The following is an 18134-nucleotide window of genomic DNA, read 5'->3' on the forward strand; positions in this document are numbered from 1 at the left end:
GGACATTCAATCATTGAACTTTTACTTCCAGCCAAGATGAAGTAACAGGGACTGCATTAACCCTCCTGTCTTGAGACAACCAGTCAAAATACATAAAACAACAGTTTACACAATACATGATATCAAGCAATGAAAGACAGTGATCTCTAACAAATGAAAACTAAATAAGTAAGTCCTATGAAAGCTGCAGGTTATGGCCTTGAAAGTTTCCAACATAGCAGAGGGAGGAGAACCCAGGCAAAACAGTGTACTTCCTGATCTGAGAAAATGGTGCTGGGATTCCAGCAAGAACAAGGCGTATGGAAACTCACAGGCCAGAGTACCTGGGAAGAGAGAGCTGCACAGAAGGTCCCCCTCGAGTATTCCAGCAGAATACTGATTAGCACATAAGCAAGTGGAAACTAAAGCTAGGAACAGAACCACCAAGAGTATTAGAGGGAACAATGTCCAGCACTCACTCAGGATGAATAATAATACCTGCTCCCACCAGCCAGACTGAAAACCTCATATTCCTGGGGCAGTAGGTAGAGTACTCAGAATGGTCTAGTCTTTGCAATGGTGGGGAATAACTACCTTAAATTAACATTGTTCAAATAACAAACCTTAAAATCAAGACTCAAAAGGAACAAACTGTTTCCAAGTGATTTAACTGTGTTCCCAAACAAAACTAAAGAAAATTTAGAATACAAAAACATCTAGCACTCAACAACATAAAATGCAAAATGTCTGGTATCCAAAGATTATAAGGCATATAAAGGAACAGGAAAATACAAGCCAAAATGAGGAAAAATCTAAACCAAAAACACTATAAACTGACACAGACGTAGGACTAGGAAACAAAGACATTAAAATAATTAATGCAACTATTCCATACGCTCAACAAGTAAAGACATGGACTGCATATTTAACCACCTTGTAGAGATAAAAAATACAATGTTGGAGACTACAAATGTAATGTGAATATAATTACAGAAGAAAATATTAGTGAACTATAGAAATTATCCAAAATGAACAGAAAAAGGAATCCAAAAAAAGAAAAGAACCCAAGTGAGCTGTTGGACAGCTTCCAGCAGAATACGAGTAATTAGGCCAGAAAGAGGGAAAAAGAAAAAAAATTTTAAGAAGCAATACCAAAAATTTTCTAAATTCAATGAAAATTATGAACCCAAAAATCCCCTCAAAAAGCTCAATGGACCTCAAGCACAAGAAAGATGAAGAACACTCCTCCAAGTCATGGGATAATTACATAGCTCAAAACCTGCAATACAGAAAATTTTTAAAGTAGTCAGAGAAAAAAGGGCACATTTAAAGAAACAAAAATAAGGATGACAGATTTCTAATCAGAAACAATGCAGTCAAGAAGGCAGCAGTACAACATCTTTAAAGTACTTTAAAAAGATGTAGCTTGGAATTCCATATCCAGAGAAAATTAAAAAAAAAAAAAATAGGGGAAATAAACTTTTTCAGAAATAAAAATTAAGTTGAAAGAATCACTAGCAGACCTGCACAAAAAAGAAATGTTAAAAGAAGTCTTTTGGGGGGTGGGGTGAGAAGTCTTTCAGGCAGAAGGAAAAAAAATGGGTACACAGGTCTACAACAGGAAAGAAGAGGCATGGAAAGGGTATATAAATTTTTTTTCTTATTTAAATCTCTTTTAAACAAGAATAAGAACGATGCATAGTGGTGTTTGTAACATGTGTGTGAGTACAGTGTATGACAACGGTATCACAGAGGCCAAGAGGAGAGAACGGGGAGTGCCTCCTAGCTGGGGCCCCCGCGCTTCCTCACAGGGGGCGGGGCGCTGAGCTGGATTGTGGCGCTACACCCTAGCAGCCACTCAAACAGGACGACAGCATAAACTGGCCAACAAAAGAGACAGAAAGGACTTACAGCATGTCTTCATTTAACCCAAAATTAAATGGATTTCTTTTTGGGGGGACAAAATTTTAGTCCCCCCAAAAAGGAAAAAGAACAAAGAGACAACTAGAAAACAATAGCAAATTAAAACTAGAATTAAGCATATCAAAAATCATGTTAAACATAAATATTTAACACATGGTACTTTACAGAAGAAGTTTGCTAATCACTGCTATAAACCAACAAAAGATTTCATGATAAATGAGTGGCTTGGATTATAGAGTAATTTTTAAAAAGGAAAGATCAGTACAGTAACAGAATCAAGAAGCTTCCAGAAGGGATAAGTAGCACAATGGCTTCCCATCCTCCCAACATAAAACATGCTCAAGCATCTTCTGAACTGAGGGCAATGAAGAACACATGTAGACAGCATATCAATATCTCTTTTTTCCATATATACTTACATATACCTAGACTGCTCAGTTTCTACTAAAGAAATTCTTACCTGATCTGTTCAGTCTGTACAATCCCTTCTTTGTGACCCTCCAAACGAGCAGCCAATCTCTCTTTATCAAGGCGTACACACTCTTCATCCTGAAAATAATCACTCAGTGAATATTTTAAATTTTTATTTAACTTGCAGAACAACAACAAACACTGCACATAACTTCTCCTTACCCAAGTTCCCACCTATAAAGTCCCAGGCATCACTGGCCTTCGGTCAATTTTAAAATATTTTTAGTTACATAAAGACAACAATAATAAATATATGTTAGATCAGGTAAGATTAAAACTGACTAAAAGCTTACAAATAAACTTTAGTAAGTTTTTTCTATGATTAAGTGTTCTTCCCATAACATATCATAGCTACTTTTATTCAGAAAGATAACATACAACAAATAAATTACTTCTCTTCAGGAAAGTTTATAACTAAATTTTATGAGAAGCCTTCGTCACAGTCAAAAATTTCATTTTGGGTCTAGATTTTTTTCATCTGTTGCCCCAGGTCCTGAATCTATCAGCACAGAACAAAACACCAGAAGTGAAACTTTAATGGTTTTCAAAGTATGCTCCTCAGAACATCAGGAGCTTCCTACAAAGGGCCCACGAGCCACTTCTTATCTGAATTCAACTTTGGTAGCTCGACTTTTACCTCATGTAGATATTAGCATCTCAGGTAAAACTCAGTCTGAAAAGTGTTCGGTTACTTAAAAACAAAACTTACTAATTCTGATCTAGTTCAATGCCCACATTCAACAAACAAGAAAACTGAGAACCAGAGTCAGTGTCTATGGCTAACAAATATGAAATTGTATAAAAACCATCAGTATGTTCAAGAGGTCCAGAGAGATGTGCTCCAGTTGTGTTCTAACCATGTAAAACTCGAAACAGGCATATTGCTGAGATGAATGCAAAGATTAATATTTTAACAAGCACATTAAACTCTTTCCATTTGTAAGAATGATTTAACACATATTACTCAAGTTCCTTTGGAAACTGGTTTTTTTTTTTTTGGTCACACCGTGCGCCTTGTGGGGATCTTAGTTCCCCAACCAGGGATCGAACACGGGCCCTCAGCAGTGAAAGCAGGGAGTCTTAACCACTGGACTGCAAAGGAAGTCCCAGGAGACTGATTTTAGAGACAACTGCAGCCTAGGTTTTAACCAGATCCTAAGGTTTCTCTCTGCTAGCATAGTGCCCAGCAGGTCCTCAATATAGATCTGCTGAACTGAAAACTGTTTATGTAATATATCAATAGCTATTTATGTAATTCATTTTAACCCTACAAATGCTCTGGAAAGCATTTTATAATGCTATTTCTTGCTGGTTTCTAAAGTTACCAGATCCTAGCAATTTTGCATTTCTGATACGTTCAATTTTTTTTCAGATAATTAAACCATGAAGTTCACGTTTTTCCAACTAAATGGTATCTCTAAATTCACTTTTTTTAAAATTCATTTATTTATTTTATTTTTGGTTGCGTTGGGTCTTCATTGCTGCGTGGGCTTTCTCTAGTTGCGGTGAGCGGGGGCTACTCTTTGCTGCGGTGCGTGGGCTTCTCATTGCGGTGGCTTCTCTTGTTGCGGAGCACGGGCTCTAGGTGCACGGGCTTCAGTAGTTGTGCACGTGCTCAGTAGTTGTGGCTCGCGGGCTCTAGAGTGCAGGCTCAGTAGTTGTGGCGCACGGGCTTAGTTGCTCCGTGGCACGTGGGATCTTCCCAGACCAGGGCTTGAACCCATGTCCCCTGCATTGGCAGGCGGATTCTTAATCACTGCGCCACCAAGGAAGTCCTAAGTTCACTCACTTTGTACAAAGTGGGTTATAACCTCCTTACACACAAAGAGAGTTGGGGAAAATTTCAGTTTTACTGCCACAAAGTTTGTACCCAGCATAGTGGACTAGGTAGGAACCACACTGCCTGGGCTCTAATCCCAGTTATGTGCACCTCAGCAAGTCACTTGTCTCTGAGCCTGTTTGCTCACAGATGACATGCACAGTACTGCCAACTTCAGGAGGTGGTGGTAAGGATTACATGAGTTAATGATATACATAAAGCACATACAGTATCACCTAGCACAGGATAAGAACGAGCTAATTATCACTATCATCTGAAAAACATCGCGTCCATGTCTCAGAGTATCTTTAAGTAAAATTATGTTATCTTAGCATCAAATTTTGTCAGTGATTCTACTGTATGCACTTACCAACCAACCCTGTCCCTTTAAGTTACCTTTCTTACCCTTAATTGTGGATGCTTTGCTGTTCATGAAGCAGGCAAAAGGTACAACTATTTGATTTTTATTTAAGTGTGAAATGACAAAACTTAAGTTTCTAGTAATGTTAACACTACTGGTGACTACAAGTGTTATTCCTATACTGGTCATTGATATATAGCCAGTTCAGTCATTTCTCAGATTTTAAGTGTGCCTCTAATACATGATCCTCCATCTTCAGAGGGTTTATATGCAACTGATCTGGGGCTTGTTAGAAATTTAAATAAACAGTATTGTACTCATACAATTTAAACTCCCAAAGTTTAATTGTCTTATGTAGTATACGAGCTGGTCAACAAATTTTCTTTTCAATGTTAACTGCATTACTTACAGGGTTCTATTTAACATGAACTACCCTTGTTTACCAATACTAATATTCCACTTGCTAGCTATAAAATGCTACCAAAAAGACATATAACCTGATATGTCAATATTGGAAGAAATAACTGGAATAGGCACTTCATGTTCACAGCTCTTCAGAGTGGAGTAAACTCCTACACCACCTTATTCCAGAGGTAGGCACACCACAACACAAAGGCCAAATCTGGCTGGCCATCTGTTTCATAAAGTTTTACTGGAATACAGCCTCACCTGTTCATTTATGCATGGCCTATGCCTGCTTTCACACTGCAGTGGCAGAGTCAAGGAGCTGGACAAAGACGACAAGGCCCAAAAAGCCTGAAGTAGCTACTATCTGGCCCTTTACAGAACAAGTCTTCTGGCCACTCATCTAGGCCAACACTCTCATCATAAGGGTATACAGGCACAGAAAATAAAGTGACTTGTCCATCACACAGCTTGTATGTGCGAGATCTTACACGATAGCTCAAGCTACTTATTAGTCAACTGCTCATTCTAATATTACCACTTTTCCAGGAAAAAACAAGTTCTTAGGACTACTATGAGCAAAGAATTCTTACTACTACACGATTCCAATCTCCATAAAAGAAACGAATCACTTTTAAAATAAAGTTTCATTACCTCAATTCGCGGTTTTTTTGCTTCTGCCAAAACTTCATCTGCAGCTCGTTTGACTGTAAGGAAAAAAGAAGTAAATAAATGTATAGTTTGGGGACTGGTGTTTGAAAGTTCAGTATAAACGTGCAACAAGACATACCTTGAGTAGATCTCTGCAGACCTATTTCTAGAGGGGCACTTCTGTCTATACTGGCCGATGTTGCTGAAGATTTAAAAAGATTTCTGTGAGAAGATAAATATTTGAACACATGTATTGGATATTATCACAAGTGAATGCTCAAGATTTGTTATATTTCTTACTTTATATATGGTTATTTCCCTTAAAAAAATAAGTTTTAAAGCAGGCTTGTAAAAGCATTTTATTATAAAAGATTAATCTGTATTAGAAAGTCTGTAAGAGAACAAACTCTTTTTGACCATTTAACTTACAAACTGAGATAACCTGACTGAAATCAACTTCAAAGAATATACTCCAATATTACAACACATGTACGTAAAAGTGTATGTAAACATAAAGATAAACATAAATGTATATATATAAGGGAACATTAGAGCACAGCTCTGAATGGGGTGGTGAGAAGTGAGTCACGTGACAATGCAGAGAAACAAAATGTAACACAGAGGGAACAGCAAGTGCAAAGACTCTAAGGTTAGACAAGCTAAAAGAACCAGGAAGCCCGGACTTCTGTGAGCAGAGGAAGACTGAGAGAGGACGAGGGCACAGAGACAGGCAGGAGCACAACCGCGACGCTCAGGAAAGGGGGATGAGCGGCATTCTGAGTGTGGCGGGAAGCCACAGGATGGCCTTGAGCAGGTGGGTGGCACAATCAAGTTCAGATGCTTTTTCAAAAATAGGTCCCTCTGAGTGGTGAGCAGAGGCTACACTGCAGGAAACAGCGGAGCGAGGACCTTCGGGAGGGCTACGCAATGGTCTACAGAGGAAGGTGGGGCGGGGTGGGCGTACGATGGTTAAGAAGCTGTCATACTTTCAAAGGTGAAGAAAGGACTTGCTGATGGAACGGATGTGAGCTGTGAGAGAAGAGAAATCAAAGATTTCTCCAGGGTTGGTGGCCTAAGCAACTGTATGAATGAGGTACCATTTACTGAGACGGGAACACTGGGAGAACAGACTTGCTGCTTTCATTCTGTCGGTGGGGAGAAGGGAAGGCAGGAATCGGCACTCTATTTTGGATATGTTACGTTTCAGATGCCTGTTAAATATCCAAGGGAAGATGCTGACAGTGAATTTCTAAATGTGAAGCTCAGGAACACGTCAGTGTTGGAGATGAGGAAGCAAGGAAAACAAGTGAGGTGAACAATGAGTAGAAAGAGGACCTCAAGAGTCCGGTGCCCCAAATGCCAAGTCAGCAAGGCTTTCCAAAAGGGAGTAAGCAGTCAACAGTATCAGATGCTGAGAGGTCAAGTTAGCCGTGAAGCGGAGAGACCAAAGGATCTGCCAGTCCTTACGTCAGTGCTGAGCTCTTAACGGTGATCTGACTGAGGTGGTGAGGAAGAAAGTCAGACCGCAGTAGATTCAAGAGAGAATCAGAGGTAAAGAGGAAGCAGTGACACCGCACAACCCTTGCAAAGAATTTTGTAATGAAAAGGAGAAGACAGATGGACCAGCAGGGAGTAGGAAGGTGGGGGACAGGGGGGCTCAGAGAACTGTTTTAATGAGAGAGACCACTGTGTATGTTCTCAAGGGAATGGTGCAGAAGAAAGAGAACTGACGATGCAAGACAGAAGCAGCAATGTGCAAAGGCAGAGTCTCTGAGAGTGTGAAAAGAGATGAAACCCACACGCAGGGAAGGGGTGACTGGCCCCAAGAGTCAAGTGCATCCACTATAACAGGAAGGAGAAGACAGCACGTGGACACAGCTGCAGGTAGGGGAAGTTTTTAGTGGGAATCCACAATCTCTTCCCACTAATTCTTATTTCACAGGGAAAAAAAAAAAAGCAACAGGGCTTCCCTGGTGGCGCAGTGGTTGAGAGTCTGCCTGCTAATGCAAGGGACACGGGTTCGAGCCCTGGTCTGGGAGGATCCCACATGCCACGGAGCAACTAGGCCCGTGAGCCACAACTACTGAGCCTGCGCGTCTGGAGCCTGTGCTCCGCAACGAGAGGCCACGATAGTGAGGCCCGCGCACCGCGATGAAGGGTGGCCCCCGCTTGCCGCAACTAGAGAAAGCCCTAGCACAGAAACAAAGACCCAACATAGCAATCAATCAGTCAATCAATCAATCAATAAATTTAAAAAAAAAAAGCAACAATGTCTATTTAAGAGTGAGAGCAATTTAAAAATTACTCACATGCTTCACCATTGAGATATCCAAGTAGATCTTTTCGGTCAGGTCTTCTAACCACCGGAATATTTTCAGTCTAAAGTCAAAATTTTAAAATAGATATCAAATCAATAACAATTATAAGAAACTTGGTAAAGATAAACATCCTGTAACGTCTGAATTTTATTCCAACATATCTTGATAACATATATTTAGAATCATGTTTTTTAGAAAATAATTAGGCTGAAAGAACCTAATAAAATCTTGACAATTTTTAAGCATATTAATTTTTGAAAACATTATCCTCAAAATTCCAGTAAGATATACAAAAGATAAGCATTAGAAATGAAACAATAACCCTATCCTCTTTGAAATACCGATTACAGTCTTTTTTGTCCCTTGGCTTATTCTAAGTGTTTATTTTTAAATTTTACTCATGATGTTTTGCTTTTCGGGACAAGTATCTTTTTAGTCCCATTGCTTGCTCATTTTATTCAAGGTTTCCAAAGTGCTTTCTTTTCTCACACCCAAACCAGACCTCCTCCAAATACGGTAACTGAACTGTTTCAAATAAACTAAATTAGCCACTAAAACTATATTTTCATAATTAACAATAAGTACATGTTCCAAGAACATACACTGAGGAAAAGACAGGCTTTTCAATAAATGGTCCTGGGAAAACTGGACAGCTACATGCAAAAGAATCAAACTGGACCACTTTCTTATACCATATACAAAAATAAACTCAAATGGATTAAAGACTTAAATGTAAGAATTAAGAAACAATAAAACTCTTAGGAGAAAACACAGGCAGTGTGTTCTTTGACATGAGTCTTATCAATATTTTTTTGGATTTGTCTCCTCAGGCAAGGGCAACAAAATTAAAAAATGGACTACATCAAACTAAAAAGCTTTTGTACCATGAAGTAAACCATTAACAAAATGAAAAGGCAACCTTCTGAATGGGAGAAGATACTTGCAAACAATATATCCAGTATGGGATTAATATCCAAAATATATAAAGAACTCACACGACTCAACGTCAAAAAAGCAAACAATCCAATTATGAAATAACTAAGTCATGGGAATGTAATGTACAGCACAAGGAATATACTCGATAATACTGCAAAAACTCTGTATGATGACAGATGGTTACTAGACTTACTGTGGTGATTAATTCACAATGTATGTAAATGTTGAATCACTATGTTGTACACCTGAAAATATTTTATTATTGTATATCGACTACATTTTAACTAAAAAAAAGAAAAAAGAAAATGATTAAAAAAATAGGTATGTGTTGCTTAGGCACAGGAAAAAAATCAGGAGACTATACAGAAAACTGTTAACGACAGTTGTTTACTTTCTACATTACGTATCTCTTTTCTTATCCTTGAGTGTGTATAAATTTTGTAAGCGGGGGAAAACATTGAAAAATTAAATCTGGAAAATGTATCTATTGTGCTACATGAGTAGTTTTCCTTTAATCTCCTATATTAGCAATTTGTAAAGAGGTAAGCAAAACAAATAAAACTGTATGCTTTAGGCACCAAGTCATCCTTGGGCCATGAATTCTATCATTACCACAATTTTCACTACCATTTTTATAATGTAAACTAAGGACAACAGAGTATGGGGAAAACGTGGTTACAGGATTACACAAATATAAACCCTCTGTTACTTTACATAAGCAACAATGAACAAGAACCCTTAATATCTCTGGCTCATTGTCTTACGTTGAGAACTGACTATATACTTCACTGCAGCAAACATTCTGCACATGCTCCTCAACGATAGAGATAAACTATATTTAATCACTTAATATTAATCTGTTTTTTAAAGGTTAGGTTAAAATTTAATTTCTGCTTATGAGTATAAACAAGAGCCCACCGATTTTTTTTGTGCTTGTTTTTAAAAACTAGTCTACATGGAATATCATAAATAGTTAAAATATTTGAATTGATTTTCTTTAAATTACTGTGTCTAAGTATGATAACATACTTCACCTTTTGGTCACTAATGAATTATATATACGTTATCACCAACAAAAATAGTATGAGTCCATTCACACTAAAATAGGGGCTACGAGTAGGAAAAACTCATTTCAGAAATGGTCTGCTCACAAGAAAGAGCAAATAATACAAAGGAGTTAGGAGAAAACAAAATTTGTAGAACCCTAGACTTTTAGAATTCTGCCCTTTCAATCTGTCAAATATTTAAGAAATGTAATAGTTAAATCTTACGTGACCAAAGGTCCTAAGGCCCACAGTTAACAATTACAGAATCAGTTATGTACTACAGCCATTCCCCAGAGACGTAATCTAAACCTAAACCAAGTGTCTGGATTATCTTTATTACCCCAAAATGAATGGACTTATCCAACAAAACATTCTAATTAGTGCCTGATTCAGTTTTTAAAGATCTAATATGAGCTAACATAGCTTTATAAAGCGAGATGCTGATATTTTATCCCACTATTTCCAAAGTCTTAGTTTCACCCTACATATTGCTTTTTTCAATACATACTTGACACTAAATATATATTTCTTGTTCAGAAAAGCAGTGTTCATACATTCAGATGCAGAAAGCAGGCATCTTTCAAGCATCTGAAAACAAATGAATTTATCACTTAAGTATGAAAAAAGTTTATAAAATTGATTAAAAATTCATTTTAAAAAGCTGTCTACTAAACTTGGTTCTTTTTGATGCCAAAAAAAATTTTTTCCCTTGCAATTAAACTAGATTTCTGAATATCAAGGTCCTTCCACAGGCTCATAGATTTTTTAAAACATCCCTACAAACAGCTTTGAAACTTCTGTTGTTATAAACGCTACCCACATCTTACATGTAAAAAAATCACAGATTTAAAAAATATGCATAAATCACATTGATCTATCTAAGTTTGACCCTCCAGGAGACTTTCATATAGATACAAACAAACTTTTCATTCTTCTGATCTAAAACCCATGACGGAAGTTATCCACACCAAATGATACCAACTATCAAATCAAAAGCGTTTTTAAATGAATTCTACTTACAGCTGCACGTCGGACATAAACAGGATGAGATAGGTGCACATTGTTAAGTAGAAATAAGATAGAGTCCAATGTGTAGTATTCTCTGGGTTGGCCTTCCTTCCCAGTCCTGAAATGATTAAGACAAGATTTTTACTCACAATTCTAATACAACTCCTTCGGCTTAATCATGTGTATTAATTTATCTACACTCACTTTGCTATCCAACAACGGATTTAACATAGCTAACAAAGATACACGTAGAATACGAAATTTACTAAGTCGAACTGTCATTTGGGCAAAAGGAACACAAAAGTAGATAGTGACAAAAAGCAAGAAGTAAGGAAAGCACACCATATTCATACTTTATTACTACAGACTTTTTAGAATTTGGCCCAATTAGGTTCTGGGCTTTGTCAATAGGGAGAGAAGCCTAATCGGTTAGAGAGGATCCATAAGAAAAAACAATCAAACTGATTAAAAGAAGCACAACTACGACTGGTGCTAAACTTCCAAGAAATGTATCCTGTCTCCTAAGTAAGATACTGCTGAACAACGTTCTTAAACACAATTAATCTCAGACATTTGAGTCTTATGACATCCCTCAAATTAAACCAATGACGTAAAACCAAAACTAATTCTACCTGTAATAAAACAATGTCGTCTAGGGGTGCAAGATCTATTCTTGCAAGCACATACTATTACTTGCTCAACAAATGTTAGCGTCCAATCCCACCCTCCCTACTACATTCTCTCCATCTAGAAATATCAATATCAATCATCTGAATACCGCCCAATACAAACAGCCCCAAACCTACTTTTCTAGCCTCTGTTTCCACTTTTCCTCTAAATCAATATATTTCAAACCACACACCACTTACCAATCATTGTACTGTGAAGTATAATATATGAGTCACAACCTGGTATTTCTTTATGATATATATAAAAAAAAAAATAGAATGCACTGCATTCAATAAGGGTAAATTGTTTAATGTTATGTACATGTGTGTATTTACATGTGCACAGAGAATAACAGTAAATGAAAATGTTTGTATTGGTGTGATACACTGCTGTGAAAGTTTGAAATCTACTATTCTAAGCACTCCTTTCTCACTACTTGCTTCACTGAATGGATGTCAAAACATTTCCTTTCCAGCTCTCATGCCTTTAACCACACAGTTCCCTCATCCTGGAACACCAAACCCACCATTTCACCCTCAGAATTCCTATCCATTCCTTAACGCTTATTCATTTGTTCATTCACTTATTCAAGAAAAATCTGTAGCATGTCTACGTGCCAAACACACATCCATGAAACCTTTCCTAACACCCCCAGGTAGAAGTGACTGCTCTTTTAAGAGCGGGAATGAGATTCTTATCAAGTTATGTCTTATCTCCTCTACTCTCACCGAGGTAACCTCCTTTGAGGCACCGACCTGGCCCCTCACAATGTTTCCCAGTTCTCAGATTGAACAGCCTCGAGTATTCAACCATTTTTTAAAGAAAAACCAATCAGTTAAAAACCCAATCAGCCCCTAGCTCTTATGGGCGGGGCAGAGGGCTCCTAACCTCTTCTATAGTTTGGCACTGCCCACATCAAGTTGTTTTCCCCAAAGAAACTCTTAAAAGTTGTTTTTAAAACCCAATCAAATGCAATTCTGTCTGGGCAAATTCCTTCTGGAAGAGAAAACACACAGAAAACTCAGAATGATTTCTCCATCAACATTTCATAAAGCTAATTAAATCGTAAGCCCTCGGGGCCAAAAGATAAAAAATAAAAAAATAAAAATCAACCAACTAAACTTCCCCTAGCTTTTCATCCACTCTCCCTAAAGCCCATTGCTCCCACTCGGTCAAACAAAGTGAGTATGGAAGTTCTGGCCCAGGGTTCTAGCTGTCCAGATGAAACACCACTGAGAGAGACATCGCTCAAAAGGCCCCCAACGATGATCAGACAGCTCTCTCTCTTTCTTTCTTTCTTTTTTTTTTTTTTTTCGTAATACATATGTATACATCCATTCTTTTTCAGACCCTTTTCCCATTTACTTTTCCCATTACTCCATTTCAGCAGTAACTTTCTCCCTGAGGAAACTCCTGCCTTCACCTCCAACAGATTCTGACCACTCTTCCAAAGTCACCGAATCTCTTTCCCGTCCTAACTTCAGAGTTGGTTCCCTTCTCTCTGCTTGAGGAAATCGGGAAAGGAGAAGGAATAGATCAGGAGCTGCAAGGGGCCAGCAGAGATAGTTACAGAGCAGCCGCGTAGAGAAAGGAAAAACTAAAGAACAAAAACGAGACTTCTGGGCACCCGGCGGTGCGCTCCTTTCTGCACCTATGCACGCAGCCAGCACTCGGCACCCACGGGCAGAAACAAACCCCCACGGCACCCTCCCCCGACGCTCAGAGGATGGACCGCTGCAGACACCACTCCTCCCGCTCCCTCCTCACCTACAAGTGCAACTTCTGCTCCTGGGAAAACTTTTTCCCCGGAGCACCGGTTTTCCTCCATCCCCAAAGGGAACGGGGGGAGGGGTTCGGGAAGAGGGGGCCCGGGGTCGCCCAACTCTGCCCCGCCGCCCGCCGCCCCCCGGCCCCGGCCGCGCCGGACTCACCCCCAAACCACGTAGTTGGTCTTCACATTCTTGGGCCAGGAGAACTCGCCGAAGATCACTTCGTCCCCTTTCACCACAATCTCCTTCTTCTGAATGTTGTACTGTCGCAGGACGCTGAGCACGTCCGCCATCTTCGCCCCCCTCGCTGCCGCCCGCCCCGGGCTCCGCCGCCGCCGCGCCCGCCGCCCTCTTCGCCTGTCGCCTCAACCCCCGCCTCGGCCGCCGCCGCCGCGAGCCAACTGCAGCCGCACTGGCAGCGGTCCGCGCCTACGACAGCAGCTGAGGAGAGAGCCACCCAGGCCGCCGAGGACCCCGCGCTAGCAGGCAAGGCCCCGCCGCGGGCTGCCCGCGGAGAACGCCTGATCTCGCGCCGCCAGGGCCCCCAGCGCCGCCGCGGCCCCCAGCGCCGCCGCCCGCCGCCAGGGGGCGCCGCGCCCGCCCGGGAAACGCCCCTCCCAGACTCCCACTCGGCGCGGAGCCGAATCCCGTACCGAAACTCGGAGCGCGGGGACGCCGTGCCCACGTACGGCGCACGTACAGGGAGCATTGCCCGGCGCACGCGCGCGGGGCACGTAACTCATCCTCGCCGCCCCGCCCCGCGCGGCGCGTAGGCGGCAGGCGACAGGTGCGCGCGCACCTGCGCGGAGGGTCCGGAACCTCCATCCCTAGAGCGCGCACTGGGTGCTCCACGACCCACCTGGAGTGTGGCCAGTGGTTCTCGGGTCTCTCCTTTAGCCAGGATGGAGTTTGGCGAGAGATTTGCAGAACCGGGATTACCTTCCCAACTAGATCGGACCCGCCTAGCAAATGGCCTGTAGGTCTTAGTGATTAAGCCCTCTTTGAAGGGACGGGTTTGGGGGAAGGGGTTGCTTTGGGGGTTGTTTTTTATTACGTGTTTTTGGTGGACTCGCATAGTGGAAAAGACCGCGTCCAGTGGAGATCAATCCGGGCACTGGTGTTTGTTAGCTGCCTTTTGACCTTGGTCAAGTTACGCACCTTCTCACAGCATCAATTGGTTAATGGAGAAAATGGAATTAGTATAAGAAGGTGAAAGCACCTAGCAAATCATCTAAATATCATAAATGTTGGATCTTCCCCCTCAATTCCTTAGGTGGTGACTTTTTCCATCCTGTCCTCTTCTCCCCGCCAAACCCAAAGGGCTACATTTAAATGGCTCTGTTCCAAGATGCTGATAGGAAAGTTAGAGAACACGAACTCAATTTATTGATAGAAATTCAATATACTGTGGCCTGTTTACCTTAATTGAAACATATCCCATAGGCCATTTTTTAAAATTTCTCTTACTATAAGCAGAAAGGAAAAAAAAGGCAACTTTGTGATTGACATAACCAAATTCTGTTACCTGCTTTGAAAAGACTCAATTCTCGTTATCTGCCCTGCAGAGACATACATAGAAGAATGTGGTTCATTTTTCTATACACTCTCTAGCCATTTTGCAACTGAATTTGAGAAATTTTGGCTAGTCTGCAAATGTTCCCATTACTAGGGTATTTTCCTAAACTTCACCCCAAACACTCAGGTTAAAAAGAACGTTTTTTATTTATCCCCAGCACTATCTACTCTATTTATACTTGTATCAGAGCACCCAGTACTACTTGACTGCCTCCCCTACAAAACTAAATGACAATAGACCTGTGTCATCCTATCAGAGTGTCTTGCACATTATTTGTCACGTTGTTGGCCCCTTAAAAAAATGTTAAATCAATAAATGTATAGATGAGTTCAAGGAAGTCAAAGTTTTATGATAGATTAGGAGAGTCAACTTCAGTCCCCTCAGAAGATGCTTAATTTTATTTCGTAAACAAACAACGATTATCTTAGTCCATTCAGGGTGCTATAAGAGAATACTATAGACTAGATGGCTTATAAACAAATTTATTTCTGATAGTTCTGAAGGCTAGGAAGTCCAAGAGCAAGGCGTCTGCAGACTCAGTGTCTGGTGAGAGCCTGCTTCCTGGTTCATAGACCTTGGTCTTCACATTGCATCCTCACCTGGTAGAAAGAGGAAAGGAGCTCTCTGGAGTCTTTTTTTTACATATATAAGTTCCTAGTCACCCCTCCAAAGACCTCACTCTTGGTACCATCACCCTGGAGTTAGAATTCCAACATATGAATTGGTGGACGGGCGCAGGGACACAAACATTCAGTTTTATAGCAGTGACCAAACAGTCTCTCTTTGGGGATAAATCATGTTCTTTTGAGGGTAATGATTCTATTTTTTTCTTTTCCATTATAGTTTATTACAAGATGTTGAATATAGTTTCCTGTGCTATGCAGTAGGACCTTGTTGTTTATTTTATATATAGTAGTTTGTATCTGCTAATCCCAAACTCCTAATTTATCCCTCCCCCCCTCCCCCTTTGGGAACCATAAGTTTGTTTTCTATGTCTGTGAGTCTGTTTCTGTATTGTAAATAAGTTCATTTGTATCATATTTTAGATTCCACATGTAAGTGGTGTCATATACTATCTGTCTTTCTCTGACTTCCTTCATTTGCTACAAATGGCATTATTTCATTATTTTTTATGGCTGAGTAGTATTCCATTGTATATATCAATATATATACCACACCTTCTTTAGCCATTCATTTAGGTTGCTTCCATGTCTTGGCTATTGTAAATAGTGCTGCTATGAATATTGAGTTGCATGTATCTTTTCAAATTAGAGTTTTCTCCCGATATATGCCCAGGAGTGGGATTACAGGATCATATGGTAGCTCTATTTTTAGTTTTTTAAGGAACCTCCAAACGGTTCTCCATAGTGGCTGCTCCAATTTATATTCCCACCAGCAGTGTAGGAGGGTTCCCTTTCCTCCACACCTTGAGAGCAATGATTCTTAAACTCAATGCAGTGAGATATGTCATTAGTTATCAGTTACTTGTAACAGTTAAAGGACTGAAAGTTGTAGATCATTTTGTTTTTAAATCTCTTACAATTACCCCACTAATGTTAATTCAATAATGTTGTGTCAAAATACAATAAAGGCAAGTAGTAGCGCTGAAAAATTAGAATATTAATTAGAAAAAAATGGAAAATTAGTCTTGTTTCTTGCTCTCAGATAAAAGCTGCCCACTTCTGTAGTCATCAGCTTCTAAAGAATTCTTAACAATCCTCAGTTTGAAGTCTCCTGATAGAATAAATGCCCAGCAATCAGGAGAAAGTGGAACATGCTTTTAGCTGCAAACCATGGATCCAAGATCCTCACCTTGGAGTTTTACCACTATGTCCATTGTTAACAGCGCCTGATAAGGATCTGTCCATCAATGCCCAAGGGCAGTTTTATTCTGATGCCTTTTCCAGATGACCAATCTCCAGGTTTTAGATCAAGAAGGGTCTGTTTTAGGTAGGTATTTTGGAAATGCAGCTTGAAACTGCTAGTGATAATTCTGGAGGCATCATAAATTTCTTGTAGTACTTATTAACGTTGCTCTGTAATGGATAGAATCTAGGATTGGAAGTAAACTTTTCAAATGCAAGGGATGGCGGGAGATGGAGAATGGGGTTGGGGCATAGTTGTTAAATCTTGAGGAGATGGTCTGGGTTCCAGAGTGAGTGATCTTATCGCCATCAAGGCCAATGGCAATACGAAAGGCAATGAAAGTTCAGCTTTCTGAGAGCTTTGCTAATTTTAGTTTTAGGATTCGATTAATTTTCTTTAGTTTTCCTAAAGTTTGTAGAAGATAGGAAATGGAATTATAGCTCCCCAGCAAGGAAAAACCTCTGCCCATCCTGAAAATAAACAAACAACAACCTGAACATATTCTTAACTTACTGCTAGAAGAATTTGTGTAAAATCTGTTTGGCAGTGTTTAAAGGGGCCTCGAGGCTTTGGCTTCTGTCCATTTCCTACCTTTACAGTCATGCCCAGATTATGTCCTTGGCTGAAAGGATGCACATTGGAAACATCCTCAGTGATACCCTTACAATTACCCCAAGAATGTTGGTTCCATATTGTTGTCAATTTATCTCTGCTACTGTGTTTAATATCATGAAGCATTCTGGTTAAGGTTCGCTTTTATTATTGCTTTGTCCTTAGATGATAGCAAAGCATCTAAAGATTTTTAATTTGTTGTCCATTTTATAAAGGTTACTGTAGAGGTCGGGGATTCTCTTTGTTTTCAAAGCATTCCAAGGTCATGGACTTATCCAATATATATGTACATACATATGTAATGTTTACACATATATATGTGTGCATGTCTATGTATATATACATATGTTTATCTATACATATGCATATATACATACCCTTACCTTTTGTCAGTAGGTTAGGTAAGAGAAATTTGGCATTCAAGCTGATTTGATTCTGGAAGCACCTTATATTTTAAGGATAAATTTGAGCAATTTTTAATTTTTCTTTTTATGCGTGAATCATCAACAAACAAAATTAAATCAGAAACATCCAAGAGTTCTTAGAGGTGTGTGTGTATTATGGATAGTTTTCTAACAGAGGTAATTTCTATTGGGATTCCTTTCGGTAAAGAAAGGAGGGTGCCTGGGCTTGGTATTACAGTAATGGATAGTGGTGTGTAAGGAAAACAGTATTTTATAGGAGGTTAGGCAGCTAGCTGAGAAGTGTGGAGTATTTTTTGTCAA

General features: G+C 39.8%; 1 protein-coding gene across 1 annotated transcript in view; it reads right to left on the reverse strand.

The window, feature by feature from the left end:
• Positions 1–13699, reverse strand: part of CDC73 (cell division cycle 73) — an 88984-nt gene extending 75285 nt beyond the window's left edge. Inside the window, exons 1-6 of the mRNA XM_061185289.1 lie at positions 13518–13699; positions 10930–11035; positions 7919–7988; positions 5749–5811; positions 5613–5665; positions 2363–2451 (exon numbers count right to left, since the gene is read on the reverse strand). Of these exons, the coding sequence (XP_061041272.1) occupies positions 2363–2451; positions 5613–5665; positions 5749–5811; positions 7919–7988; positions 10930–11035; positions 13518–13648 (512 nt within the window). The 5' untranslated portion in view covers positions 13649–13699. The remainder of the gene's footprint in view (positions 1–2362; positions 2452–5612; positions 5666–5748; positions 5812–7918; positions 7989–10929; positions 11036–13517) is intronic.
• Between the last annotated feature and the right edge of the window lie 4435 nt (positions 13700–18134).

Source organism: Eubalaena glacialis, chromosome 3 (assembly GCF_028564815.1).
Source record: "Eubalaena glacialis isolate mEubGla1 chromosome 3, mEubGla1.1.hap2.+ XY, whole genome shotgun sequence".
Lineage (NCBI taxonomy): Eukaryota > Metazoa > Chordata > Mammalia > Artiodactyla > Balaenidae > Eubalaena > Eubalaena glacialis.